This window comes from Crassostrea angulata, chromosome 2, assembly GCF_025612915.1.
Source record: "Crassostrea angulata isolate pt1a10 chromosome 2, ASM2561291v2, whole genome shotgun sequence".
NCBI classification, from domain to species: domain Eukaryota; kingdom Metazoa; phylum Mollusca; class Bivalvia; order Ostreida; family Ostreidae; genus Magallana; species Magallana angulata.
Window position 1 is genome coordinate 35,804,966 of NC_069112.1, and position 15,421 is coordinate 35,820,386.

The 15,421-nt window shown below is 33.7% G+C and overlaps 2 protein-coding genes and 1 pseudogene across 2 annotated transcripts in view; 1 reads left to right on the forward strand and 2 right to left on the reverse strand.

Moving 5' to 3' along the window:
* The first annotated feature begins 1,865 nt into the window (after positions 1-1,865).
* LOC128173779 (uncharacterized) lies at positions 1,866-3,733 on the forward strand. Its single transcript, XM_052839451.1, has 4 exons — positions 1,866-2,561; positions 2,870-3,082; positions 3,183-3,314; positions 3,420-3,733. Exons 1-4 carry the CDS (start codon positions 1,991-1,993, stop codon positions 3,584-3,586), a joined length of 1,083 nt encoding a protein of 360 aa, XP_052695411.1. The 5' UTR covers positions 1,866-1,990; the 3' UTR covers positions 3,587-3,733.
* A 176-nt stretch (positions 3,734-3,909) lies between these two features.
* Positions 3,910-5,697, reverse strand: LOC128174263 (bifunctional 3'-5' exonuclease/ATP-dependent helicase WRN-like; annotated as a pseudogene).
* An 854-nt stretch (positions 5,698-6,551) lies between these two features.
* The window catches only part of LOC128173771 (chitin synthase chs-2-like), a 34,606-nt gene continuing 25,736 nt past the window's right edge, over positions 6,552-15,421 (reverse strand). The window contains exons 19-21 of the mRNA XM_052839438.1: positions 11,874-12,039; positions 11,659-11,780; positions 6,552-9,275 (exon numbers count right to left, since the gene is read on the reverse strand). Of these exons, the coding sequence (XP_052695398.1) occupies positions 9,074-9,275; positions 11,659-11,780; positions 11,874-12,039 (490 nt within the window). The 3' untranslated portion in view covers positions 6,552-9,073. The remainder of the gene's footprint in view (positions 9,276-11,658; positions 11,781-11,873; positions 12,040-15,421) is intronic.

Here is a 15,421-nt window from a genome sequence, read left to right on the forward strand (position 1 = left end):
TACCATAGTATACTAGTATGTTATTAAAGGCAAAAAAAATTTAGATACAAGTAAAAGTAAACGTATTGTATGACAAGGACTAATGGATATATTATTTTTGATATTCTTTCATTAACAGTAGCAAAAAAAAAATCCACTTTACAAAAATTATATAGATTATAAATACCATATACCATACACCGTTAAACATGAGGTCAAACATGAAAAAAATAAATTTTCTTTAATTTGAAAAAAAAAATGATTTCAGTTGCTGTTTTGAGTCAAAAATAAATCTTTGATTGTGAGTTATATGGAACGAGTTAAAAGACAAACATGTAAGGCTTTAATTGTTTGGGTTCTCGTTAACTTTGTGTATTGCAATAATTAATCAAAATAAATTGAATATCAAAAACATTGACCGTAGTTTGGACTGAAACATTGTCAAACATGTTTCATGAATCTGACTTTCATTTACAAAAAACAATCATTTACTTCTTTCAATATCTTTCAAGTTATCAAACACAGTTGTCAAGTGTTTGACAAAATGAGCTTGTCAATGTGTACATTTCTGCTGAATTTTTCCAAAAATGACAGTGTTTGACCTTGGTTTTTTAACAAAGTAAATATAGCCGATTGCTCAGTTGTACTTAAATTTTTTTTTATCATCTGTGTAAACTAAAACATAATTCTGAAATATAAACCATGAAATGATATAATTACATTGGGTCTTTTTAGTACGTGTCCTAATCTTAATTGCTTGTTTAAGTGCAACATCAAAAGAAAGAATATATTCTCTTGTGTTTTCCTAAAGCTTCATTACACTTATCATTTAAGTATCAACTGAAGTGTGCAGCGCTTCTGAATAAACATTTGCTTAATCTTTAAGAGGATCAAATGCATGCACGACGATTTGTATATGTGTTACTTCCTTTTACAACAGCTGAAACAATAATGCGAATTAGTTGACGTTTAGAAACATGCAATTAGAACCTGGACTCGATAGAAATAAGTGAACAACTTTAATATTTGAAATTATATCAATTAAAAAGCAATGACGTAATTAACAACCTAAATGCGTTAATGCTGGTCATAATTTTCTATCACTGCATAATATTTTGGTTTAAATAGCAATAGAAATATGTATATTTTAAGCATGACTAAACATAGCTGCAGATCTGTAGCTCTCTGGTTGAAAAAATTCGGATAGACAAACCAGAGAGCTACAGTTCCAAGCGTTGTAAATACCTCCGATTTACGCCGCCGTTTTTTTGTCGCTCGCTTCGGGAATTATATCCGACTTTAAAAGCATTCCACCGCCTAAATAATTGGATTTATTAATTAAACATATATTTTACCCCAACTCTGGTCACTTTGTTTTCCTTTCAATGGTTCCGAACGGCCATCCTTCGCCTTGGAATGTCATCGTTTTAAAAAACTCGCCTTATGACAGCTATGTTTACCTAGTAGCGAGATCTGATGTGGAAGTTATTAGTGAATATGAAGTAGATGCCATTCCTCTTCCACAAGACAATTCTTTCCTAAATGATCAAATTGAGAATGGAAATCAGAGTATGTGATAAAAATTTGTAATTCAATTTTACAAACATTTTTTCTTTAGTGTCATATATAGTGATAAATGTCCATTGCCACAACTTTTAAAAGGTATAAATGTGATTTTGTTTACATTTGTGTCTCTTTAAATATCTAATCATAACTTGAGTTTATTGACTTGCCTTTAACAGATCCAGGTTATAGTGTGTGCTGGGATAATATATATATATATATATATATATATATATATATATATATATATATATATATAATTGCAGGCTTTCTTGATTACAATAAGTAACTATTTTGATAGGTAAATCTTGGAGTTATTCAAGAGAATCCATCCTCCGCTCGTGGAACACTTGAAATATTAAAGTATCTCCATAAGTATGTACCAATTGGACAGAATGGACATCCATATCCAATCCTTTGTCATGGAGACCAGCTAAGTGTTGAAAGAATGGTAGAAGCAAAGCTGTCAATGGCCTTTAGTGAGGATGAAACAGATCAGCTTACTGGACTTATTCCAAGACCACAAGGATTTCATAAAAGATGCATAATACTTCAAGATTCAATGAACATGTTGTTTAGTGGGAGCACAGTGGGAGATAGGGGTTCTCTGTTTCATATCAAGAACAGATTTGGCTTCCGTACAGTGAAGAAAAAAATCTCTGACTGTGTTAACTCTGCTGTGGATTTCTTCAATTTTGTTACAGAAGGAAGTGTTTGCATGATTGTCTGTAATATTTTGAACATTGATAACATTGATGTGAACTCTGATGTCATACCTGAGAATGGCACTGAAAGACAGGAAATGTTCGAAGACATCTGTAAAAGAGTGGTTCAACTCGTTTGGCCCAAGATAGATATGAAGTCTATACAGCAGGCTGCAGAGGGTGATGTAGTACAAGATTCAGACTCTGATGATGACCCTCAATACCTTGATGACACCATCCTCTACTGGAATGATCAGACACAAGATGAGTTGGAGGAGACTTTGCCCTACTATGAAGATTCTGATGATGAGTTTGGTATGAATTAAACATGACATGGAAACTATTGATTTACAGTCAAACCTCAAGATCTCGAAATAGATGAAACTGCATGGTTAAAAAGTCTAGATACCCAAGTATTTGAGATATCAAATGTAAATTACTTAAAGTAAAAGTGGTTGGGACTTAGGTACAAATCACTTCGACATATCCATTGTATTCGAGATATGGGTTTTCGAGATATTGAAGTTCAACTGTATTTGCATATTTATGTTTTTGATAATTAAAAATTTAAAATTTGTGCATATATTAGCTGTGTCAGAAAATGTCTTTACTTCTGATTTTAGATTTACCTGAAGTAGTAGACCAAAACAGTGGTGATTCTGTGTTTCAGTATAGTTGTTGCATGCTGTGGCGTGGTCTTCTGCACATGGTACAAACAAATGCAGAACGTTACAACAATGGGGAGCAGCTCATATCAGACTGGAGGCTAGACATGGTGGATTTCTGGAATAACAACCACAATAAGTATCTTATTCTTGGACACAGACTCTTAGCAGGTACTGAATTAATAAAATAAATCTGTAAGTTACCATGAAAGAAAGCATTTTTAGGAAGAAAGTTAAAATATGTGTCTCATACTTGCAAAATATCTGTCAGGTATCAATGGATTGTTGCCTGCGAGAATTCGGAGTGAAGTTGTGTGGAACAGCACAGCGAATCTATTGGGAAAACCAGGCCATAATATTGCTTGGGATCTGGTTAATGAGTTCCTGAATAATGAGTTTAAGGGTAGGCGTCCTTTAATAAAGAAGTAATTCCGTTCATTATATGAATTAAATCTTTGAAAGATCTTTTACAGTGCACCTTTTACCGTTATATATTTCATACTTACAGCTAACCTGAAAAACTCTCATGGGCAATACACAGAAACACAGGTCTCAAGATGTAGTAAAATTGTTGGGAGTGTAGGGAAAGCCATTGAGGAGATCCTCCAGGTTAATGTCATCCAAGATTATATTCCACGCTCGCCATCATCAGATGGCTCTTCAAAAGCAAAGTAAAAGAAATTTATTGAGGAGTATGGAATGGAAGATTTGTTTGTTGACAAAGGAGATGAAAGACATCACAGTGGATTTAATGATTTCAGACATAACATTTCAGTAAAAAATCCAGAGAAATTAAATGCCAGGTTAAATAAATATGTTAAAGTGTTGGAAAATGAAGAATTCCTTTATAATTAATAAAATATTAAAAATATGAATGTATACCTGTCTTTCCTAATGTTTCCTAATTCTTGTTTTTGGCCTTCATCCTGCACGGACAAGCTTTTTGACATAGATAACAACAACTGCACTGAAAACACTCACATTCAATACAGTTTAGTTTACAAACAGATTGTGATATAGAGGAGTATCTAATGAAATAAGAGAGAATAGAGTCCCTAAAACACTTTGTCCTGCACTTTTCCAATGAACTACATAACTCCTTCATTTCATCTGAAGCATGAAGTATTGATCCAGCGGTTACAAAGTACATGGCCTTTGCCTTGCGTCCATCTCGCCCTGCCCTACCAACCTCCTGCCAATAGTCCATTACAGAGCTACATGCACCCCAGTGAATGACAAGGTCAATGTCTGGAATGTTGATCCCCATACCAAAGGCTATTGTGCAGACTGCAAGTCGTATCACACTGTCTGGCTTTGAAATCTCATGAAGTATGTACTCATGATCTTTGGTAGCCATTCCAGCATGATACAAAGAATGTGGCTGTTGCGCTGAACCTTTTTTTGTTCAAAATAGGCACCTTCTTTTAAATGTATTAAGTATACCCGGTAAATACTTTAAAATATAAATTGAAGTATGAACCCCAATTTTTTTTTTATCCTGCAAACAATAGCTTTTTATAGATTCATTAACAATTTACCTAACATATACTAAAGTCTTCCTGGTTTTGATACCATTTTCTTTAATATCATTAAACAGCCACCCAAGTTCTTCAAAAATATCTTTTGACCTCTTGTATTCCAGGTAAATGTTAGGTCTGTTGAGTTTAAAAATTAAAACATATCATAACAAAAGATTTAAAAACACATTGAGAGTACAAGAATATTTTGGCTATGAATCAGTTGTGGTCATTCGTTACACATGTGTACTGATCCTTCATTACACAAAAGTTACCTGTCAGGAGATGCAGTGAACATTTTTAGACCAGGTAGGTGAATTCCGCTTGTGATGTGCTTCAGAATCTGCTGTGTGCAGGTTGCAGTAAGCATAAGGAATGGAGTTCTTGGAAAATGGGAGCGAAGTTCTCCGAGTCTTGCAAAGGTTGGACGAAAAGTATCACCCCTTTAACATTTAATCAAATGTGCTCTCATCAGATATATGTATATTCTAGAACCATAAGAGTTTGTTATATTGTTGACATTAGATATGTAATGGGAAAATATAGAGAGGGATTAACAAATATAAAGAAGTCACTATGTATGTCACTTCATATGAACATACAATGTACATATATAATTAACAAGAATCAGAACACCTTAAAATTACCTCAAAATTAAATTAAAACTCTTACCAGGACTCCAAAATGTGTGCCTCATCTATGGCAATCAGTGCAACTCTGTCACGATACAAACTGGAATTGAGAATTATGTTTCCCCATGACTCGAAATTTAGAATGTCTCTGGTGACATATATAGAATTGAATATTCACCTGTCTTTATGCCTAGATAAATATTAATATATACCCGTTTAGTTCAACTAACCAGTGTTGATTTTTTTTTTTTTGCAAGCAAGCTGTACAATTTATTCAAAGATAAACACAAAATTATATCATACCTTCAATAACCTCATGACTCATCTCATCCATGCCTTTCATGACGGCAGCAGGAATGCCATGATCAAAATTCTGCTTGCACTGATCTATCATAAGACTCTTTAAGGGAGATATGACAATGCAAACATGTCTAACGTCTGACTTCTGTTGATCAAGAATCAAAGGGGGCAATAAAAAACATACACTTTTGCCAAACCCGGTAGGGAAAACACCCACAGTATGCTTTTTTTCCAAAATACTCTCTATCACAGATATCTGTTCGTCTTTAAGATCGAATTCAAAATTATATAGTGGTCTAACCTCTTCGAATATCTTCTTAACATTCAATGCAGCCATAATTATTTACTGTGTGAAATTTGTGCATTACGTCATAAATTCTGCTTTCACGTGAGACAGTTTAAGGGTATATATTTTCAGACGAGCAAAGAACCATAAAGTTGAGAGAAAGTATGCGTGATTAAACGCCTGCATCATCGATAAATGTCTAAACTAAATAGGTAAACTCATAAAAATAGTTGTCAGTGTTTATTTGTTAAGATACAGGCCGAAATCAAATCAAATGCCGGTTGTTGTGAAGGTAAACACGTGAAACGCGAGTTAGAGTTATGCCCCTTTATCACGTGACCAAATAACGAGATCTCGCTACTAGGTAAACATGGCTGTCATAAGGCGAGTTTTTTAAAACGATGACATTCCAAGGCGAAGGATGGCCGTTCGGAACCATTGAAAGGAAAACAAAGTGACCAGAGTTGGGGTAAAATATATGTTTAATTAATAAATCCAATTATTTAGGCGGTGGAATGCTTTTAAAGTCGGATATAATTCCCGAAGCGAGCGACAAAAAAACGGCGGCGTAAATCGGAGGTTTTTACAACGCTTGGAACTGTAGCTCTCTGGTTTGTCTATCCGAATTTTTTCAACCAGAGTGCTACAGATCTGCAGCTAGACTAAACATACTATTGAATTCATCATGGTTAAAGTTTAAGTTTGATTTTGAATTGCGAGTACCTTTTGCATGTTTAGAAATAATTCTTCCGAAAACAATAAAACAAAATTTAAATGTATTGAAAACTGATTTTCTAGTGCATGCTTTTATCTCATCTACTATCTACTAATACATACATTATAAAAAAAAAACGAAATATGTCAGAGTAAGATAAAAACTTTATTGTCATAATAACCGCATACACTTAAGTTTAATACCGTTTAAAGCTGCAACATGAAAAATATCGCATAATGGAAAAAGCTAATTTTTGTAATAAATTGTACACTAATTCAGTCAACCCCGCTATTTTCTTAAACATTGTAGCATGTATCTGAAACCCATAAAGTTACCTTTGGTAAATAAAAGGAAGAGGGCAAAATTAAGTTTATTTTTTTTCGTAGCATGAATGATATGTCTATCAACAAATTTACAAACTTCAAAAGAGATCCAAGCCTTTTTGTAAATTTTTAAAGCTGGCATGAATTCATAAATACGCATCATTCCCCTTTTATCTCCTACTACCGCCATATTAGTTGATTTCTATTGTTCTGCTCATTGCTACACATCCCTAATATAAGGCCGAGAGCACTATTCATGCTTCACCGCATTCAGGTATTTCGTTCGTTCACCAGAACACGTTACACTAGAAGGAAAGCTTTGAATGAACGCACTAATATGACAACCACTACACTGGTAAGGAATGTCCAATAAAAGACGAATCAAAACAGACTGAAATCCAGGTACACATATTTAAAAAATCATCGATCATTGAACAACGCTTTCCAGTGTCGTACTGTTATGCTGTCGAACATGTGCCAATCACCCACTCTAGCAGATCGTGCAGTGACAGCATGGGCGTTAGAAAACGGAGTGCTTTTTAGAAACTGATAAACGAGATGTTACGTTGTTTATACATTCTTGGGTTTACTATAATTACTTATCTTCTGTGTTGGATGTAGTGCGGCAGGGGCTCTGAATGAACAACACACGTGTTCGATCTGCATGCGAAGTAAGACAGCACAGCACTGTATGTGTAAGATATTTCGTATACATTTGGATTTCTTTCTAAGAATAAACCATCTTTTATTTCTTATTTATTGTAGTTTTCTCCATTCACTTTTACATGTACAAGTATATTACAATATTGTGTGGTTCTGTTATTTAGAGGTCCGTGTAACCTGAATGCCTTGTTGGGAAAGCAACCGAATGTAACTTTATCGGCCGGTAAATATACCCCACTGACAGTTGAGGAGCGATCGAAACTAATATGGCGAGCAAATGCTATAATGAAATCATGTGAGCTTTAATGTAAGACAAGAATTTTGCAGACCGATATATTTTTTTTTTGCTCTTAAAAAACAAAATAAACTGAATATCTAATAGACCAAGCTTAAAATCGTATGAAACCGTATACAACGCTGTCATCTTGAAAGTTGACGAGAATATGAGCAATTTCAACAATACAAAATATAAGTCAAATTTTATTTTAATCTAACCACAGTTTTGTAGCTAATAAGATTTGAATATAAATTTTGGAGTGATTTTGCAAAAAGAAAATAATGTACCAATACGTGTACATTTAAAACAACAGTTTTTCTTGTTATAAAATCAAAACATCTAAAGAATGACCATTTTGTATTTGAGAACGGTAAAAAAGAAACTAAACGGCATAACATTTTTAGGCAATACGTGCATAACGTTACAATGTAGTTACAGTGAAAGTTCTTCAAACAGCCTATAAGTTTTGAGATGGTTGACTGTTAGTTATTGCCATAGTGTATTTCATTACTACATGTATACATTCGTATTGCTTATTTAAAGAAATGAATAGTTTAAATACAAATGAATTCATGTATAACAATAACAGTTCGACATACGAATAGATAGATACAAAGATAAAGAGAAACACACTGTTATTTTCCACATAATGCCCGATAATAAATAACGTGAAATTACAGCCCACCATAAATGCGTATGCATTTCTATTCTATCCCAAAAAACCCCAAACGCATTAACTACAAATACGAATTATTTTTATGATTCATGACGTTTACACATTAAATGAAGGTCAGTATTATATGTTGCTTGCCTCGAAACAACTTCATGTACATGAACAAATGATTAACACTAACAATTAAAATCATATACTGCAGATTCAATAATCTGAAGAAAAAAATCATAAAATGTATATAATTTTCAAAGTCTATGTAGTATTCCACTTAAAGTTCAAATCATATAGTGTAAAACCAATGATTGAAAAAAAAAATGAACTTGTCAGGACAATGATCTTGACAGTGAGCACATGGCGGGTGCCACTGGTCGACAGTAGATAATTTCTCCTCCTTAGCACCTGATCACAACTCTATCGGTTTAGACGTTCGTGTTGTTCTTTCAATTTGTATTGGCTTTATGGATTTTTGAGATGGTGGACAGTTATTGTCATTTTTCATCATAGCCGATATATTTACCAAATTGTCTTTGAACAGATTGATTGCTTTGCTGATGTTTATCACTGCTATCACTTATAGGTCTACTTGCAACATTTACTTCTTCTTTTGATCAGCAGGCACTTTATTAAGCACATCGTCACCATTACAACATGATATACATGTATATTTTTATAACAGTCAAAGTCACTCTAACAATAATAAATATGATAAATTTCAGGATTGAAATACAAACATACCTCCCCAAAACAACATTTTTATGACTCCTAAAATAAAAGATTCATTTTGAGTGCCTACGCTTACGTCTCTGCTTAAGATTGCTAGTTCCTTCATGTTGACGAGAAGGCAAAGAATTTTCTTCCATTTGTGTTCCATTGTCCGGTGGTTGGTCATCCTGTTTATTCTTAGTTTTGTCATTTGAATTTCTTTTAAAAGGATTCGGAAGTTCTGTTATAGCCACCAGATGTATAAAGGTACCCAGTCTACAAGACAGATTATTATCTTATTAATTTCAGTTGGATCAGGTAAATAAAGTGAACTGTCATGTCTATATGAATATAGATTCCCATTACAGAGAAATCATGTTAACATAAACACATCTGTGATAAAACAAATCATGAAATTAAATCTATAGTTGAAAAATTAATAAACATTTGAGTAGAATATTGTCTTTACCATATGTTAAATCTGGTATTAGATAACGATTAGTACTGAAAAGGAAAGGAAAGAAGCGTCCGGATAATTCGCGCAATTCCATCATTTACCATGAAATATTTGCCGAACTTGTAAAACCTAAAGGCCCAATATCATTCGATTTCCTTATATTTAATATGTGAGCTTTGTTTGTTTTCATAAAAATCGTCATTATAAAGTTACTGTTTGATAACTCGAAGTAGGGTACACCAAATTCTCTTTGCATCGCCGACAAAAAAGCCTTTTGTGACTTTTCATACAAAAGCAATTTGTTCTTTCCTCAACAGACACTTTTCTTTGTTAAATAGTTGACAATAAACATATATTACTGGATGACAATAAACATATATTACTGGATGCTGCCATCTTATTCAGCAGTTACCAACGGAAGACCTTTCTGTTTTTTTTTTTTCGTTTTTTTTCCCCTAATAATATTAATTTCATTTTATTCTCACCAATTCTGTGTACGCGATTTCTCTAGAACTACTCAACCGATTTACATGAGACTATCATATCTGATCTGATCTGATAGATAGTGATCTGAACCTTATTGGAATTCTTTTTAATGATGACTTCACTTCCGGTTTTGACATTTACAATTAAACGATTTTCAGAGGGTCGGCTTGACCAGGGGTAAACACCTAAATGGTTTAAAAAATTTCAAAATTTTAAGGATTGTAGAAAAAAAGTTGTAGATCTGACGAAGTATGTTTATTTTTTCTGAAACCAAAAGCCACGAAGCTCACCCGAGCTCGAAAATTACCTGTTTTTTATTTTTTTTTCTCTCGATAGTATCTTGTAATAACATGTATAACAAAAAAACTTTATAAAGACAAGAGCTCCGAAACTTTGATCCTCAATATCTCAAAATGGAGGACAATTCTGAAAACAATCTTGAACAGAAGATGCTGAAAAATAATGTGCTTAACAATATGTAACCATAATTTCTTTGTTATTCGGTCCCTAAAAGGAGTTACAGGGTTGGCCCTTAAAATTACTATTTCCTGATATTCGAGAACGGTGCAAATTTCTTAACACCTGTAGAGCAAAATTCGTACGAATTAACTGTTTACTCCTTCGTTACGTAATTAGGGATTTTAAGGGGCCAAAAGTCCGAAACTTTGATCCTCAATATATCAAAATGGAAGAAACTTCTAAAAAGAAGTTAAGAACAGAAGATACTTAAAATACATTGAATAACAATGTATACATGTATGTGAAATCATACATTGTTATTTGAACCCTAAAAGAAGTTATAGGACCGGATTTCAAACGATGGAAAACAAGCTGATCCCTCAAAAAAGGGATACCAAAGGGGTAGATAGTCTTTCATCCATAACTCTTACTTACCACCTCCATTTCCAGTTTCAGTGACGAAGATCGAGGGCAGGCATTCTATATTCTAAAATTCGGACGGAAGACCTCCTCGGTGCGATTGTGTCTAGCTATTATACTTTTTTCTGCTTCATAACTCAAAAAGTTTTCAACCCATTTAAATGACACTTTACGGGATTATGTGCTACTTTTATGCCTCAACGATGTTAAAGTTTCTTTGACTATGTGACTTCTGTTTTGACAATACGTAATTTTTAAACCGGAAAGTGATTTTTTTTTTGAAAATTTGAATTTCTTATCAAATTAAAAGTACACCTGTTTTGTAGAGCATATTAAGCTGAATCTGACGCCAAGTACCCTTTGACAATCGGACGATGCATTACAGAGATATCAGGGTTGTAAAACTAATTTTCCGGAAATTTTGATTCCGCGTTTTTGGTTAAAAAAGTCCAAAGTAAAATTAACTCGTACCAAAAATGATTCATTTTTTTTTGTAAAGTCGTACAGTGACACATTCGGATTATCTTTTTTGCTAAGTCGTTCTTGAAATCATAAAGTTTTTGTTTTTTTTAATTCATACTTAAAACCATTCGGATTTTGTTTAGTCGTATAAAGAGTTGATTTGTTTATCTTTTTGTTTAAGTTACACTTGTTTTTGGTTTAAGAACTCTGCTTCTTGCAGGAACATTAAGCTTTACTCTGGACATTTACGAAAGACCCACTCGTAGCTTTGGAACGAACTTTGCTCTAGTTCCCTATTCTTATTAAGGTCTTCCGTTTTCCAACGAAAATAATGTGACACGAACACATCTTCGTCTCTTTTTAGATAGTTTATACCTGTGGGCTATCATTCCACAAAATTGGATTAAAAGGAGAACCATAAAAAATATGATGAACAACAGCCCCAACATTTCAATTTTCATCTCGTAAATTCCATGCTCGTCTTCATTAGCTCTGATCTACAATATGCAATATAATCAGTAAATATCTGAAATGTCATACATTGTACTTGTTCATTGACTGAGATAATGATCTGTCTAGTTTAAACATACCGGAAGTTTAAAAGTTACTACAGTTGGACTTCTGAACTGGAACATGAAATTCACGGTTATCCACAAGATATTCACGAGGGCCATTCCACTGCATACATTGTTACGGAGTTTCTTTAGCTCCTCTGTCAAATCCTTTTTCATTTCTTTATCGTGTGGATCTAAATATCTAACATAACTAGAGCCGAGCTCGTTGCAAAGCAACGAGTAGGTCTTCCGTCGCAACTTCGTGTCGCGAAAGGATTGTCCATCAGTCTGATTTAAACACCTTCTTCTCCTGACACTTGTCAGAGCCAGAACCTGTATTGATAAAATGTCATCTTTACACGACCATTTCTTCTTACCAATTAGAGCTTTAGAAAATTGATTGAAACTCTTCAAATGGAGACAAAAAAATTAATTCATGCCTGTTTTCTATGTAACCTCTAGATTGAGTATTGCACCACTCATTAAACAGATAAAGGCATGTCTTTGCTAAGTAGGTGTTTATTTAGATTGTATGCAAATGTGGAGGTCAAGTGGAGATAGTCTGTTATTGATACAGGTCTATCAGAACCTGGCGAGTGTAAGGAGAAGGGAAATGGTTTTTAATGATACTGGATTATCAATGTGATAATAGTAAGTTCAAGAAATCGAAAACGAGACTCAATTTCAAAGTATTATTTTCATACCAGCCAAGTTCTTCGTTTAACTTACTTCAAGTTTAGGATAACTTTAAAAAAGACATCATTTATGTACATGTATATAAATAAGCAGGGTATATTTACAGGTCACAAGTAATCTTTATGTCAAACTCTAGCTTTTACTCATTTCCATTAATACAAGATATGACACATGGTTGACTTTGAACTTGCGCAACTGACCCTGGGTCAAGTTTATGACACATCATCGGTCATCTGGAATCTTTACATGAAATAGAAACTCCCAATGTTTCTCCTTAAATGACATAGGGACAAATCATTACACACCCTCAGGTCATAAGCAATCTTTGTGTGAAGTAAGAAATTCCAAAGTGGACCGGAAATAAATTTTGCACTTTTCCTGCCAGTGACCTTTACTTTGTCCAAATGACCTTGGGTTTAGGTCATGACGCTTCGTCAGGTAATGAGTAATACTTGTATGAAGTAAGAACACTTCCAATGTTTCTCCATCAGAAAGATATAGACCGGACACGACGTACGGACGGACAAGGTGATTTTTATTTAAACCCCCCCCCCCTCAATTTATTTTCGTGGGGTATAAAAATCCTTTTCGCCCGTTTTGTGCGGCACAAAAAAGACCTATATTTTTCAATTATTTCTATCATCACATATAAATATACATGTAAATGTATGATTTGTATGCACATTTGAGTTCTTCTCATCATCGTCGGAAAGGATAAGAAACCCTTGGGGTCCAATAATGTCTTTCATGGGCATTTGTCAGTTTGCATCACTAAATAATTTCCAAGCGGTAAGCTATCAAAGCTTTTGAGATGTTACATGTAGATATTGAATTTCTATAGATTTAAATTTAAGGTTAGGAAAAACAACACTTTTTTATACAGTAAAAAAAAACTAAAATAGCTTAATGTACGCGTACACATAAATAAGAAGATGTAGCGAAAGCTATAAAGACTTTATTTTTTCTGTTTTAGACTTTTTCAGAGTTAACGAGCTACAAGTTAACAATCTCTTATTTTGACAAGCTAGATTAAAAATAAAATATTGAGCTGAGTTTTAGGTCACTTAATCTGCATTACAACCTCATACTACACAACTTCAATGATTTTTTTTTATCAATGTGCATATAACAATAAGTAAAATCCCCAAAAACAAATATCTATCACAATTAAATGATTAAATGCATACATTTTGAGAGGCAGCAAAGTCGCTATATTATAGTCTGCAAGTCAATTGAACTACTACAATTATTTCAAAGAAATAAGAAACTGTCGACACTTGCAGTACTCTGATGATTTAATGACGATCGACCGACTTTATTGCTTAATGTAGTCGTATATCATTACTTCTAATCCTGAGAACAAATTTTATTTAATCTTTGATTTAAAACTGTTAACTTATTAAACCAGAGACATAAATAACTTATTAAGTTATTTATGTCTCTGATAATATATTTTATTCTGTTCATAACTATAGAAGTTTAGCGTGTTCAACAGGTTAATTTTTTAGCCACATTCTCAGATTACGATATCGCACCTTAAATGTGAGGTTGATTGACATCGAATATTTAGACACTTATTGTTTAACAATTGACCGCTGCAGTGAAAGCGGCCTTCCAAATGTTACTCAATTATTTATCAATTGTTGATCTGCAGCCCGGGGGCAATATTCTGAGCTATGTGCGCTGACGCGACACGAGATTTTTGGTCGCACGTGGAGCGGATTGACTTAGCATAGACTGACCGAATAAACACACGGGTGGGAAAATGACAAACATTGAGGAGAAAAATGTACACATGTTAAGTAGTCGCCAAAAATAGGTCTTCGCCACATTTTGAAAAAAAATAAAGCCCTTGCACTGTGATCATGAAACCGATAAAATCTAAACAAATCTTGTTTAAAAACTCATGTGAACATTCTAAAAAAAATCACTAAATCCCTCAATTCTGGACAATTCTTTTATCGTGTAAGCCTCTACCGCCAATCGCAACTTCTCGGGCCTTTCCGGCAAGCTCGGAAAAACACTTCGAATGTATTACCTAGGCGTCCATGACAACTCCCCCCCCCCCCTTTTTATAAAACTTGATATTATTACAACACATTTTATGATCTGTTGAGATGTGAGCTATACTTTATTAAAGGTATCAATATACACTAAAATATAACACAGAAACGACATACAAGACTTCTTGCCGATACATACTTATTTTAATGGGAAGCGACTCCATTTTGTATAAAATTCTAACATCTGGTGATGTTAATACATTCGAGGTGCTTTTTCAAACTTGCCGGAAAGGTCAGAGAAGTTGCAATTGCCTCTACCGCATGTGTTAATTTGATATTTGATTTTTTTTATCCTGCCTTGAACGCTTGGGGACTGTTTCATTTTCTAAATTCGGCGAAATAATTCTTCCAATTTTGAGCGCGCACTCTCTCTCTCTCTCTCTCTCTCTCTCTCTCTCTCTCTCTCTCTCATTTTATGTGCAACGTTATGAAGACCTCAACTACTTTCTACGATATCTATAAAACCTCTCGGCAATATTTAGCGGAAATATTCGTGGGTAAATAAAAAAAATTAAATTGAAACACAAGTCAATCTTACATGTACCGGTCAAAATCTCGAATAAACAAATAGTTGGAATCGTACAAAATATCAATAAACATGCACGTGTGATAAAGTACATGTAGAAGAACACGAAGCTACCGCGGATCACTTGTCCACTCGCGCGGGATCTCCTTGGCTATGTTCTAGGGGTGATCATCATTTTAAGGTTTAATCTTTGTGGTTTTTTGTTGTTTATCTATAACATTATTAGTAAATGTTTAGTTTTTAGAACATTTTAGAATTACAAATTCACTACTGATGATGTTTCTGATTTGGAATAATAT

Bases quoted from the DNA above. Each gene is read 5' to 3' on its own strand.
- LOC128173779 (XM_052839451.1), top strand. From the start codon at position 1,991: ATGGTAGAAGCAAAGCTGTCAATGGCCTTTAGTGAGGATGAAACAGAT. The intron at 2,562-2,869 runs GTATGAATTAAA...TTCTGATTTTAG, and splicing joins AGATTCTGATGATGAGTTTG to ATTTACCTGAAGTAGTAGAC. The intron at 3,315-3,419 runs GTAGGCGTCCTT...TCATACTTACAG, and splicing joins CCTGAATAATGAGTTTAAGG to CTAACCTGAAAAACTCTCAT.